Genomic DNA, 14,849 nt, shown 5'->3' on the forward strand with positions numbered 1-14,849 from the left:
ATTATAATGATTACCCTCATTTTTTGTATTTTGAGGATTTTTATATGTACAATGTCCTAACACAATTTTCAACCTGAGAGTCTGTAAAATGTACTCTTGACAGCAACATACCATTGCGTGACAATCATATAAAAGTATATATAAAAGTATATATGTTATTGCATTATATTAAAAAAATCAAAACTGCGAATAAAAATAACTTGGCGGGTAATGTGGACCAGTATGTGTGGGTAATGTGGACCAGTAAGTTAAAATTTAGATTGTGGATTGGTTGTGATAAATTTATATTTATTTCAATCTTGGGTAACAATGTTTCATGTTTAGGAATAGCTCCCTTTTAAGGAGACCGCTCCATTTGCGGTATTTTAAACGTGTCAGCTTAATTTCCAACCGAAGCAGCTGTAATTTCGCTTAAAGAAAACCGAAACCCCTTTAAGCGAGGTAGAATGTAGAATACCTTCTTGTAGAAATGTTTTTAATATTTGCCCATGTTACGAACTATTCCCCATAAGAAAGTCCCGTTTTTAATAGTGGTCCACATTACCCGACTTTGAATTACTTTATTTGAAAATTATTTTCGCCTTAAATAATAAATATAAATTAAAACTCATTGATTGTAAATACAGCTAATCGTACATTTTTGTTGTGGAAAATATAGAACCAGATAACTTCTTTATATTTGAGAAAAACTAATTGTTTGACTCTTCTGCTAAAAAAAATGTTAAAATTACATATTTCAATAAAAGCTTATCTAAATTTTCAACATTGTAATTATGTATCCAAAATCATGTTAGATGTTTGTTATCTCTTATTAGGAAAACATATATCAAGGCAGCATTGACATATTTCAAGCATTTTCTAAGTCCACATTACCCGAAGTTACTCTAAATAGTGCACTTAACACCAAAAGTTAGGCCGATTGGCACAAAACTTTTGCACAACGTACTGAAAATAGAGTAGCCAAAGGTGTGTCAAGTTTTATTGAAATCGGTTCACATTTAGATATAGATCCAATGTATATTTTCGTCAAATTTGTAGCAAATAGTGCACCAAAGAGTCAAAATTAGGCCGATTGGCACAACATTTTGCAAAACATACTGAAGTTACTATAACATAACGCGTGTCAAGTTTTGTTGAATTAGGTTCAGATTTAGATACAACTCCCATGTATATTTTCGTCCGATTTTATGTAAATAGTGTCCCAAAGCGCCTATATTTCTTTCGATTTGAACGAAATTTAGCATAGCATACTTAATTAAGTCTAGAATGATGTGTGTATAGTTTCGAGAAAATTAGTTCAGATTTTGGTATAGCTTCCATAGCTCCCATGTGCACCAAACTTCTAATGTTTGTCCGATTGGCACGAAATTTTGCATAACGTATCAAATTGAGGCTAGAATGACTTTATTGCATTTTGTTGAAATTGGTGCAGATGCAGACATTGCTTCCATATACAATATTTCGAACGAGTGTCTGATTGAGATTACATTTTGAACAGGGCTTTAAATCGATTTACTTAAATTTGTTCCATTGTATTCAAACTACTCTTAATCTGCCCGAATGAAATTAAATTTAACATAGGTTGCAGAAAGCCCTGTGTAAGAATTGAGGTTATTCGCTTTACTCATATATGACAATCACATATGGGCACTTCCGCAAAATGGTAAACCAAAGTCGAAGAATTTGTTTCTTTAATTGTGCTTAAATACGTAAAGTAAAGGCAAAAAATATAAAGAAATACCACATTTGTCATTTTTTCTACTTGTTCTTAGCATAAATACTAATTTAATGACTAAAAATGCAGACACTTCAGAAATAAAAACTGCAAAATCAACAATGTCGCGTGAGTTACGTCGCGTGAGTGACCGAGAAAAATCCTTCGCAAATAAAGGATATGCCATATTTTGAATTTTTGAAAGTGCAATAATAATGATCGATATCTCATATTCATGTAAAGAATATTAAAATTTTAATATATTCACACAATTCGCAGAGTTTTCCCATTATTTGTAGTGATGTCTAAAGTCGTGTATATTTGAAGTCGCGTGAGTGACCACTCTTTTGTGGCTTTTATCTCAAAAGTTGAAAACTAGAGGCTCTCATTTTTTTACCACTGGTAGTACTCCTAAAGTTCTACAAAAAAGTATTAAGAGAGAATTGTAAAAAATGTAATTGTTTTCGATTTATTTAAGATTTAAATTTTGATTTTGCCTCTGAAAGTCGTGTAAGTGACTGCGGAAGTGCCCATATTTAAGTTCGTACAACTTCATGTCAGTGTTCCTTCGAAAAGGCGACGTCTGTTAGGATACATATGTAAAATATTCCCATAGTATATACATGAATCTAGGAGAATGGATACTCCTAGAAGATACAACAATAAAATGACATATTTTAAAGAAATTCACAGAAATAACGGCTGTTTTAGCACAGAATTTTTTGGTGTTCTTTTAACAGGACGGCCCGGAAAAATTGCCAGTGTATGAGAGATGTGTTTAGTCTTTAACAATTCTATTTATGTACAAGAGTGGATATTGCAAGAAATACTAAAAAAACAGTGAGGTAATATGTATTCGAATACAGTTTAATATCGTAATCAACACATAAGGCAAAGTAAATATTGCGAAATGTTGGCACTTTCGGGATTTAGTTTCATGTTCTATGTTTGAATTTTCATAAAAAAAATATAAACGGTTAAAAATTGGAATTTTAAAACTAATTATATTATTTGCCAAATATATTTTACGTTTCTGACCATTGTATAGATTTAGTGTATGTTTTTTTTAATTGGAAATGGGCATACAATTTCCAAAAGAACAATATCTCTGTTTTAATGTCTTTTTTTTAATTTTCTTAAAAATTATGCGAAGTAACAAAGGATAGATTTCATTGCTCTTGGTCGTCGTTAAATATGATTTATTTAGTGTTATTTAATTTCCAAATATTTTTTAAAGGAAAAAGTTGAAGAAATCACTGTCATATATATAATAAAATTTTTTTAAAAAATGCAAAAAATAAAATACAAAATTAAATAACAAAGTTTCTGCAAACACCATCCAACAAAGGCGACGGTTAAAACACACAATCAAATGAATTAATTGCCCTTGACAATTTGATGAATAGCTTTAACAATTTGGTTATTTGTGCACACACAAATTGTATTTTTTTTTTCAATAGATAAAACATGAAAATTGAAGAGACAATTTATGTGTGTTAAGTACAAAACAACTGATAATTTTGAAATTGACGAATGACTGGAGCTAACAAAAGATTACAATTTGCCTAAATACAAACTTGTTACTAAAAATTGAACTATATGAACTTCAATACAAGCGAACGAATTTTTTTCGACAGCAAAAATAGAAGGGCTACATGGAAAAAATAATTATTTGCTTCTCATTCGTGCTTATTTGTTGTTAAGCAGGAGGCAACAGCAACAAAAAAACAAATCAAGCAACAACAACAGAAACAATTATTAAATGAATGTGATAACGCTTAAATTTGTTTGCCACAGCTACGGTGATGAACGCCATAATTACCGTTACATGAACCACCATTGTTTTGAACACGCACGCACACACATACCTTGCTACATTGTGATTGGCCAATTGGACTAACGCCTCTGAAACGAGATGGCACTATGGAATATATTTTTGTTTACTGAATAACATAAGGGCGTGAGAGAGAGAGAGCGCGAAGTTATTTTTCAAATTATTTCCATTCACTCTCTCAAAAATCACAACTGTTTGTTGTGTGTATTCTCCCTGCTCATTCCTTTTGTTAATCACACTGGCTTGCTGATTGTTGTATTTGTTTTGGGTGGGCACGTTTTTTGTTTGTTAGTATATCTCATTTGTCTGATGCTGCTTTGGTTCGCTCTCCCCGCTGCTGGTTATGATTTGCTTGAGCAGCAGTATCATTAAACAACGTTAACCACCAACAAACAAGGCACACACGAACCTTTTAACAACCTCAAACTCCCAAATGAGAGCTGCTCTGCAACATCAACTCTAAACAACAACCACCGCCACTAACAACACAAGCAGCAACGACAACAACAACAACTCGAACGTAATCAGCTTCTGAGGCACCCATTTGAACCCAATCAACCAACCAACCATCGAACCATATGTCTTTTAGTCAGCCAGCCAGAAACACACACACACCCTAACACAGAGATACACATTTACCCTGGGTAGGTTAGAAGGCACTCTCTGGCACACACACATACTGTCAGCGACAGCGAAGCAAAAAACAAGAAAATCAACTTGTCTAGTTAGCAATCTTTCAATCTAGTTTCGAACAGTTGACTGTGAAGCGTCGAATGGAAAGGTCTTACAACTCAGTCGTTGGATTTTTTGTTGAGTGTGTCTGATTTTCGAACGTCTGTCGTTTATCATCATTGTTAAGAAAATAACAGAGGCGACGACGACGGCAAATAGCGTGTTTTTTCTGTTTCGTACATACATATTAAAAGAGAAATATACATAGGTTCTCTCTCACAAAGTGTTAACAAGAAAATCAAAATAACAAACACATATGTGTACAACAAAAACAACAGCAAGAAGAAACTGTTACAATTTAGTGAGCACCCAATAAGCAGAGGTGAAAGAGAAGAAGTGACTTGAACCAAATTGAGCAATGATTGTGCTTTGATTGATTTCAGTATGTGGTGAACATTAAACGAGATCGGTTGTTAAATGCGCGCGTTTGCTAAACATATCATACAAAAAACAACAACAATTATTGAAGTGAAACATTCATATTAAAAATTCCCAATAAATATAAATGGAAATATAAAACAGAATAAAATATTTAAGAATAATAGTGAAAAGAAATAAAATATTGTGAAAAAATATTTGAAAAACAAAATATAGTGTTGGTGCTTTGCAAAATAATATGCTTTGTCCGCCCACCATGCGTCCCGCCAGTCCTGCTGAATCGGAAATATCGGTTGGTGGTGCCCCCAGCCCTTTGCCTGCGGCCCACAACCGCTCAGCCATGGATATCATTCAGCAACAACACCAACAATTGATCATGCATCAACATGCAGTGGCGGCGGCTGCTGCCGGTCTAACACGGGCAGCCGTCGGTGCAATGCCTGAGGAATACTTTCAGCCCCTGAAACGTTTAAGAATGTCAGCCGAGGACAGTGATGCCAAAGAAAGATCTCCCAGTCCTGTACAACAACAACAGCAATCAAACCAATCCTCTTCGGCGACCAGTACCAAATCACATTTGGAAGGTGTTAAAAGTTTCTCGATTGCTGATATTTTGGGCCATGAGAAACAACGTGACTCCTCGGTCTCGCCACCACCGCCGCCATCATCTGCACCCGCCACAAATAAACATTTACACAGCAGCACCTCTTCGAGTGGTCTTCTGCAGCCCCGCACAGAACCTTTGGATTTAGTACCACATCCTGCAGCCGCCATGTTACTGCCAGGTTCTGCCCATGTTGTACGACCCTGGGATCATCTATTGGGTCCCATGCCCGGTGTACGCCCCTTTATTCCATCCGCCCTGTTGCATTATGAACAGCGTTTGGCCCTGGATTACCACCGTCAATTACAGGAACATTTCAATGCCCAGGCCCAGCTGCTGAGACATATGAATGGCATGGATATCATACCCTCAGAAAGTGGCAGTGACCGGTCCAGTTCAGCGGCCAGTGATTGTTGTTCACCCGAAATTGCAAATCGTTCATCAACAGAGGCTCATCATCCACGCCATTCACCACAAGGTAGCTTGGAAAGATCTCAACAGGCGAGGACCAGTGGTGGCAGCAGTAGTGGTAATGCGGGTGGGTCTGGTTCGGCTAATAATGGCGGCAGTAGTGGCAGTAGTTCGGCAAATAGCAACAGCAGCAGTAATAAAGTGAAAAATGATACCCCCTTGGATGCTTTGTTTCAAATGACAACCAAAGATTTTGATGAATCAGATGGTAAGTTGAAAAGATATTAAGAAATAAAAGTAATATTATAAATTAGAAATAAAATTGATCATAAAATCTTAGAGGAATTACCGTCGGCAGTTTTCAGAAAATACAAAAGAGTGGGAAATGTTGATTTTGTTAAAAATTTAATTTCGGAGTAAAAAATCTGATTCCCGAAAAATTGCAATCAAAGTAATTCGACTTGATTGATTTTCAAAAGATATGAATTAAGATACGATGCAACTTTCTCAAAAATTTGCGTTTACAAATTTTCGTTAATTTTGAAAATGACATGCCATTGTTCTCTCTTCACAATGGCGTTGAGTTGAATTTCATTTTAATTGCATTTATTTGCTGAAAAATTAATTAATTCCCATTAAAATGGTCTAAATACAACAGACATGAAGCAAAAAAAAACATTTGTTGCCATTTTTCACATTGTACGAATTGTCAAAAAAGAAAAACAAAATGGCAGAAGAAAAAAAAACTGAACAAGATCTATAAAAATTAATGAGGAATGTCAACTGCACAAAAGCAATGCCATTTACCTCTGGCATGTTCTTCATGATGGTGACAAAATATTTTGAAAGGAAAAATTATCTTAGCATCGAATAAATTTAATTGTTAAATAAATATATATTTAAATAAAAAAATATATATTTGTCTGCCAAAAAATGTTTGATTATAAATAAACAATTTACAGTGTTTATCAAGTGATGATAAATAAGGCACATATAATGTTTTTTGTGATTCGGATATGAGATTAAAATTAAAAAACTCTTTTAGCCAATTATTTTTTATGTTGTATTCCCTTTTAAAAATGGGGTTTGATAAATTGCAGGGATTGATAAATTGCAATGAAATTACAAAATTTAGTAAAAAAAACTCCCATAAATTATCTTATTTTACAAAGAAAAAGTGTCGAGTAATCTTAAAACTAACATTAGATTAGCTCTTCGGATAATGAGTTTTGAAAGCAATAAATATTGGGCAGCTAACAGCAATTAGCATCAATCTAATAACAAACATCTTGAAAAAAAAAAGTTTTCCAAAATTTCCCCTTTGGGTATTTAGAAAATGAAATTTATCACAAAACTAGAAACCGAAAAAAACAATAAAATAATTTCCATAAGATAAGGCGTTTTTTTTAATTTGAAAACAAAAATATCATAATAATATGTATTACAAAAAAACCAACTCAAAATATTGAACTTGCCAGACATTTGGTCACCAAAAACCCATAAATTTCATTGGCTGCAGAGAAAAGAAAATTGAAACTTAGCCCGAGTCCAAATGACAGCTACACTACACTTAAAACAAATGTTCACAAGTGTTTAAATTACTAAGAAAATATTTTTTTTTTCGTTGTTGTTTTTGTTCATGTAGAATGACCCTTGGTATGTAGGACTCGTTTTCAATTATCAGCCAGCCAGCCAGCCAGCTATTGAGTATGCAGAGTGAGAGCAAGGCAGTTCTCAAATTTCCCAATTATTCGATTTTCAATGACAACTGACAATACAAACCAAAACAAAACTCCTTCTTCTACTTTCACTTGAAACGAGTCAGGTCTGGGCACTTGACATAAATTAGTTAATGTCAATGTTGATTAAATATTTTAGTTAAGCGTTCCAACCCAAGAAAAAAAGTGGGCAATTCAGTATGAAGTGGTGTATCTGGAGGAGATTATGGTTACACAAAACAAATGTTTTATTTCATTTTCTTGCTGCTTGGTGGTGATTCTAGATAAGAACAAGGGGTTTAAAAGTAATTAGAAAGAATATTTAGATGGAATACTGTGTGTTTTATGGTTTTTCAATTTCAATTTTCAAAACACTTTTTCCCTTGTTTATGGATTTTCTGTGTTTTTCTTAGCTAATTAAAATATCTGTTTAAAAAATTAAAACAAAAAGCGTGTTGAGCCATCGAAAGAAAAACATGGTAACATAAACAACAACAAACATGGAAGTAAAAACACAATAAAAAGCTAGTCCAGAAACGGGTAACATCAAAAGCCACAAACAGTAGCTATCGAAAAATATTCAGTTTGTTTTCACCATTGATGCTCTATGTGATCTAAGCCGCCACAATCGATGTTAAGCGTTAAAACCAAAACACTTTAAGGCCATAAAAATACCAGCCAGCCAACAGCAACGGCAGCGTTAATAACTGGATGAGCAAAGCTCACAACAAACGCTTATGTTAATTGTCTTAATAAAGAAAACAAAAACAACAACGTGCAATGGCCCAACACATTCTTTCAAATGGGCTAACTGTTTCAAAACTGGCAATCAGAAAACCCCAAGCCAAGGGGGCCTAACAAAAACAACTCAAAAATTAATCATATATGAAAAAATATAATGAAGTTCGAATGATAAATACCCTTCAAAAATTCGAAGTAAAATTTAAATTACCAGCCAATACAATGCCTGGGTAACGTACTACTGTACAATATTTATTGACATTAAATCAAGCTTAAATTAATTACCAAGTACAGCAGCGGGTTGCTAAGCGCCCAGCACAGCATAATTAATCATTTGTCAATTGATTAAGCAAAACACATGCCACAAAACAGCGGCAAATGTCTAAGACAATGTGTAAAAAATAATAACCAAAAAAGCAACAACAAGTGTAAATTCATTAAAGCCACCACCAAGACTTTTGCTGTAATAAGATTGTAATTAAAAATATAAAAAAAGCAAAGCACATATATAAATTAAATATGTTAACAATCAACATCCCACAGCTTCCTTCAGCGTGACAGCTAGCCAGCCAGCCATCTAGCAGCTTGGCATTGTTAGCATACATTAGCAGTTAGCGTATTCCATGAAAGTCATTTCATGAACAGCGACAAGTTTCTACAATTGCAAACAAGCACGGTTAACGCCTTATTCGTATAACTGCAATTAATTGCATATATGTGAAGTAGTTGTTGTTGTTGTTGCTGTTTTTTCTCTCTTAAATATTTATAAAACAAATTATTTTTCTTATAAACGCTATAATTAACTACAACCATTAATGGCCAGAAGGTATTTAGAAAAATGTTAACACTTGCCAAATGCTTAGCACCCAAGCAGCAACACAACTAATCAAGTAAATGTTTCATTAAATGATTCAACAAATACAGGGTGTAATAATTTATAATAATAATTCAAATTAATAAATTAAAATAAAATTACTAATCAAATTATTTCTCTCTCTTCTTTTCCTTTACAGAAAAATCCCACATTGATCTCTTCTCGAATCGTCCGCAACCCAAAAAGAAACGCAAGTCCCGCACAGCCTTCACCAATCATCAAATCTTTGAATTGGAGAAACGTTTCCTCTATCAAAAATATCTCTCACCAGCTGATCGTGATGAAATTGCCTCCTCTCTGGGTCTCTCGAATGCCCAAGTGATTACCTGGTTCCAAAATCGTCGTGCCAAGCAAAAGCGTGACATTGAGGAGCTCAAGAAAGACTTTGAAACTGTCAAGGTGTTTTCGGGTCAAAAATCATTCCTGGAAAATGTCAATGATCTCAGCATTTTGAAAAAGAAACCTCTACATCCTGATGCCGTGGTTATGGAGGGATTGGCGGCAGCTGCTGCCGCTGGCATGATGCCCGGTTTGTCGGCACATGCATCGCATGCCCAATCTGCCATGCAAGCCTTGAGTCCCCAGAAATGAGTGCGGATCATACGTAAATATTTCATTAAAAACAACATATATCTGGGAAATTCCTCGGATATTCCAATCAATTGAAAGCTTTAAAGGATGCTACTTAAAACTGAAAAGAAAACCCCAAGGAATTGCAAATGTCTGAAAAGTTGCTGGAATTAATGCAACCTTGCAATGACTTTTGACACTCAATGGATTACCAAAAAAGGTGCACAGAAACACATCCCCACTATACACACACACTCACTGGAAGGGGATTCTAAAATCAATTCCCAATTTCACATAAAACTTTTTGGCAAAAAGACTTAAACACTGCTGGTCCGCGTTTTGTACTAAGCCCACTTTGGAGGAATTCCCGTTTTAAATTCGGCTTATTTTGTTAATATTTATATTCTCTTTCATGTACAATTTCTTTATTTTGTGTATATCCCAAAAATATAATAATTATCTTATTATTATTATTGTAAATATTGTAATTTATAAATCGTAATTTATTTTTGTTTCATAGTAGCTGTAACACAATATTTGTATTATATTTAAAATAATAAACTTTTTAAAAAATCATTAGTTTAATTATCTTATAATATCATCATGGCAAGTAGTTTGTAATTATTAAAATTTAAAAAATTAAAACAAAAAACAATCTGTGTATTATTAATTGTAACGTAGCCTATAAGTAAAGCTAATTGTATTTGTAAATAAGTTTGGAAAAAATCAATTGAAGATAAAAATTAAAACAAAACAACAAAAAATCATAAAAACAAATGATAAAAATTTAATTCGTTGTGTATTTATTTAGATGGGGATATCATTTAGGGAAATACGAAAACTAAAAAAACTGGCAATCAGAAACCCCAAAGCAAAAATGTGACCATAAACGTCGTCTAATGTAATGTATGTATAAGAATGTACGGATCGGAATACATATCCTAGCCAAGATGAGCTCAATATATCAACCAATCGGCTGAATAATAATAATGCAGCAGGTGCCGATGGTCTACCAGGCGAACTATTCAAGACTGGTGGTCAGATGCTAGTCAGGAGCATGAACCAGCTGATTAGTAGAATTTGGCTAGAGGAATGCATGCACAATGATTGGAACCTCAGCATCATGTGTCCCGTGCACAACAAAGGAGACATGACGATATGTACCAACTATAGAGGAATAAGTCTCCTAAGATAGGAACATCGCATATAAAGTGCTATGTCTATGAAATTATTGAACCATACCAATGCAGCTTCACACCTGGAAATCCTTCATTGACCAGATTTTCCCTCTGCACCAAATCCAGTAAAAGACCCACGAAACGACAGCCCTATTCGTTCAGAGGTGTTTAATGCAATGTATGCCTTTGCCATACCTGCAAAATTGGGTCGGCTGTGAAGGAAGGAAATTCGGAGAAGCATAGTGGAATTAAGCAGTTTAGAAACAAGCTCTCGTCCCGCCCGACTAAACTCACATTTTACAAGACGTTTATACTACCCGCGCTGTTGTATGGATCTCTTGGGGTGTTTGAGAGAAAAATTCTCCGAAGAACCTATGGGCCGATCTGCGTTAACGGTGAATATAGCCGTCGAAGGAACCATGAATTGTGCCAGCTATTCTCGGACATCGACATTGTTAGACGTATCGCGCTGCAGCAACTACGTCCCAGATGTCCCAGCTTAAAAGGCATATAAAAGCCAAACAGATTACAAAATACAAAATAACAGCAATACAAAATACCAATTTATTGCCAATTCGGTTGGAAAACGTGTCCAAAATCTCCAAACTATCGAATATTGGGAAGTACCGTTATATGAGGGGCTACCCCGAAACTGGGGTAAATATTAATAATTTGTAATGCGGATATGTGTTATTCAATGAGAGCTCAAAATACGAAATTACAACTAATTCGGTTGGAAAACATGACCAAAATCAGAAAAATACAGAATATTGGGGGTACCTCCAAAACGTGGACTGGTATTCCATTTGTAATACCAAACATCCTAGGAGTACTAGCAATGTCTATCCAAAATTTTAGAGCCCTATCTGAAATATTGGTCTATATAGTGATTTTAACAGACAGAGGGACATCCGTAAATCGGCATAGAATTTTATTCCGGTCGAAAATATATATACTTTGTGGGGTTTCCGGTGAATATTTTGAGGTGTTTCAAACGGAATGACAAATTTAATATCCACTCCAACGTATGTGAAATGGTATACAAATTGTAGGTGCGTATTTCCGAAACCACTTCCTTACCTTAGCGATCCCTATACCAGTTCCAAAATTATATATTTATTCGTTCACTCAATATATTGTTCTAAATTTAGTACCATTGACCCAGCAGAATTTCATTTCGGGGGTGACCGATAGTACAAAATGAAAAATTCGCCTGTAACGATCCTCTAAACGTCCTTGAAGCATTGCGGTTTTTAAATACTCGAATTTCGCACTTGGACAAGTGTTTAATTTAGATTTTTTGTCAGAGATTCAGGATTTTCGGATGGAATGGTTTAAAGCAGAAATAGTGATTACACAACACTAACATCAGGACGAGAACTACAATAACCTATAACTAAATGCAACGATGATCTTGATATACTGATCTGATTATAATAATTTTAAGTGTACACATATTCGGAAACTAAATTTAGGATTTGTGAAATTTCTCAATGTAGAGAAACGGGCAAATTTTCAAATCAAACTTCAGAAAACCTCGAAAAATATTAGCCAGTAGTAGAGCAGTATTTTTGATACCTTTCTCTTTTACCTTCATATTAATAATGTAATATTTATGTACCATTTTCTTTTTGATTGCTCCACTTTTGATATCGATACCAAATTATTTTAATCATTATATGTTTTTGATCAGAAAATGTCAATGGTGGGCGGCCACAAACTGAGAGCCCTACAGCTAAACTGAGATTGAACACAGAAGACTAATTTCCATTCAACAGTTGACCGATAATAAAAAAAATGTCACATTCGTTTAAAAGAATACCACAAAAAAAGACGATGTTTCATTTTTACCACAATCTCAAATTGTTTAATTTGAAATTATAATGATGCGGAGAACCCAGCAAACATTTTGGTGAACAACATGCCAATAAAATTTTAGTTGGATATTTTGAGATATTTTTAAGTAAGCACTATATGCATTCAGTTTTATTAGTTTAATTTTATTTTTATTTATCCTCTCACTAATTTCAAATATCTAATTTCATCAACGGTAGAATTTTCTATCTTGTGTGCACAATCGTTTATATTCCGTTGATTTTCTTCATCACCCAATCTCCCCGTGTAATTCTTCATTGGGTTATTACATTTGTCGTTTGTTATTTGGAAAACGAAAAGAAGTCGAACCAAAACTAAATATTAGCCAGAGGCATAACTTTGTGTGGTAAAGTGTTTGGTGATGGTCTGATTGTATTATTTTGAATTAAATAGAAGCTTGACTGCATCGTTTTTGTGGTTTATTCAGAAGTCAGAAAAGAGAATGCGTTTTTTGGAGAGTAATTTGTATATCTTGTAGATAAATCAAAATATTATCAATAATCAAATCGGTAGCTGTTCGTTTTAAAGCCGTTAGCTATAATTTGAGGTTATCGTTATTCCACACAAAACTCCGGCCAGACAAACAGTTGTATCCACAAACTTGTGGTATCCACATTCATATACGACACTCTGTCTACGTGTGTTTTTTTCTCTGTTCTCTTTTCCATTTCGATTTGAAAATTTGTCTGTGTCTTTTCGGCAGCATAATTAATCCCGTATGTAAATTACGATTATTTTGGTTCAGATTGAACTCCCAGAGGCTATAAATTTTCGGTAGTAGAATTCGGCAGACACTTTGTCACATAGCCGATAACTGTTACGACGACGATGATGATGGGGACGATGGTGTTGGCAAGTCTCCGACCAACATAGCAAGTCCAATTTGATAGCATGTTTTCGATGTGACCACAAAAAAGCGGATTGAATGGGAAAACAACATTTATTTTGTGACAATATCTGTCTTTGTGGCATTTCGTTTCTTTAATCTTTTACTGTTAGCGACATGAAACAGTTTCGTTCCGAACCAATGTAAACATAATTGAAATTAAGTAGCCCTGCATCTACAAGGAATGAGAGAAGTTTTTTGAACATTATGTTTTTTAACGATGCACTTGTAATATACACTTCAGGGTTACAGAGAATAAAAAGCCCCCAAGCGGAAAATTGTCAATATAGGTGCATGTTTTGCCATCTATATATAAACAGCTGACGACTAGGCCTAGAATGAGGTTAGAATCATTATATTTTAGAAAATGTGGAACAAATTTACTAAGATGAAATTTACTTTGTCGGGGCAGCTGCTTCTGCCTTGGTGCAATGAATGGGGGTCTCCGATTATGGTATTCACACGATATTGCTCAACTGAGCGAAATCGTCTGTGTGAATGCCATTATGTTATTGCTTATATTATGTTATCGCTTATATTTCTGAACATATCTCTCTCTAGATCATGAAGAACTCTTCTGACGTGTCTGGGCGAGGGAGTTCTGACCATTAGGCTATGACAGGGCTGTTCCCGACGATAACTCCCAAGCAAGTACTGCATTGACAATATAGAGTTGTGACGATGGACGGACAAGATCTTCGTTTCCTCATGATGATGGCCCATTTGAGTGAGAATACACCCTTTTGCAGTTCTCAGGGCTGAATTTTGGCTGGTCTGAATATTCTTCCACTGCGTATCACTTACATTTGCAAACCACACTGGCGCTTTATAAAAGGTCAACAAGGTTTCTTTGTCAGCGCCCAAGTGGTGGTTTGCGACTTGATGACCTTGTTCCTACTTATCAGCTTATCGCAGCAAAGTATCTATGTTTAGTTTGTGGTCGAAATCAGTTGTCCATCGATAATTATATTCAGCTGGGCGGCTGAAAGTCCATGTGGTGAACAATTGATTTTATGACGGATATTTTGAAGAAAGGTAGAGGTTAAACAATTCCGGAGATATGACACCTCCGTGGGGAACTCCCTGTTTTACTCTATGGGGTTTGGACTTCCTGTTTCTGAATTCCACATACGACTGGCGTCCACACATATAGTTGATCCATCCAACGTTTCAAACACGGTCGTAGATTTGTGTTTTCTATGTCCTCGAACAGCTTGGAATAGTGTGACAGTATCGAAGGCGTTCGATAAGTCAAGTGCCACCATAACTGTTCGATTGTACAGCTTGTTCTGGTTAAGTCCTCTGCTAATATATGTGAAAGTGGCGTGTATTGT

At 34.8% G+C, this 14,849-nt stretch overlaps 1 protein-coding gene across 1 annotated transcript; it reads left to right on the plus strand.

Annotated features, from left to right (window-relative positions):
• The first annotated feature begins 4,883 nt into the window (after positions 1 to 4,883).
• On the plus strand, positions 4,884 to 9,597 carry LOC133329907 (homeobox protein B-H2). The gene is made up of 2 exons (XM_061538366.1): positions 4,884 to 5,941; positions 9,146 to 9,597. Exons 1-2 carry the CDS (start codon positions 4,897 to 4,899, stop codon positions 9,595 to 9,597), a joined length of 1,497 nt encoding a protein of 498 aa, XP_061394350.1. The 5' UTR covers positions 4,884 to 4,896.
• Positions 9,598 to 14,849: the final 5,252 nt, after the last annotated feature.

Source organism: Musca vetustissima, unplaced genomic scaffold (assembly GCF_032173495.1).
Source record: "Musca vetustissima isolate MV318-11 ecotype Yass unplaced genomic scaffold, APGP_CSIRO_Mvet_v1 utg14449, whole genome shotgun sequence".
NCBI lineage: Eukaryota > Metazoa > Arthropoda > Insecta > Diptera > Muscidae > Musca > Musca vetustissima.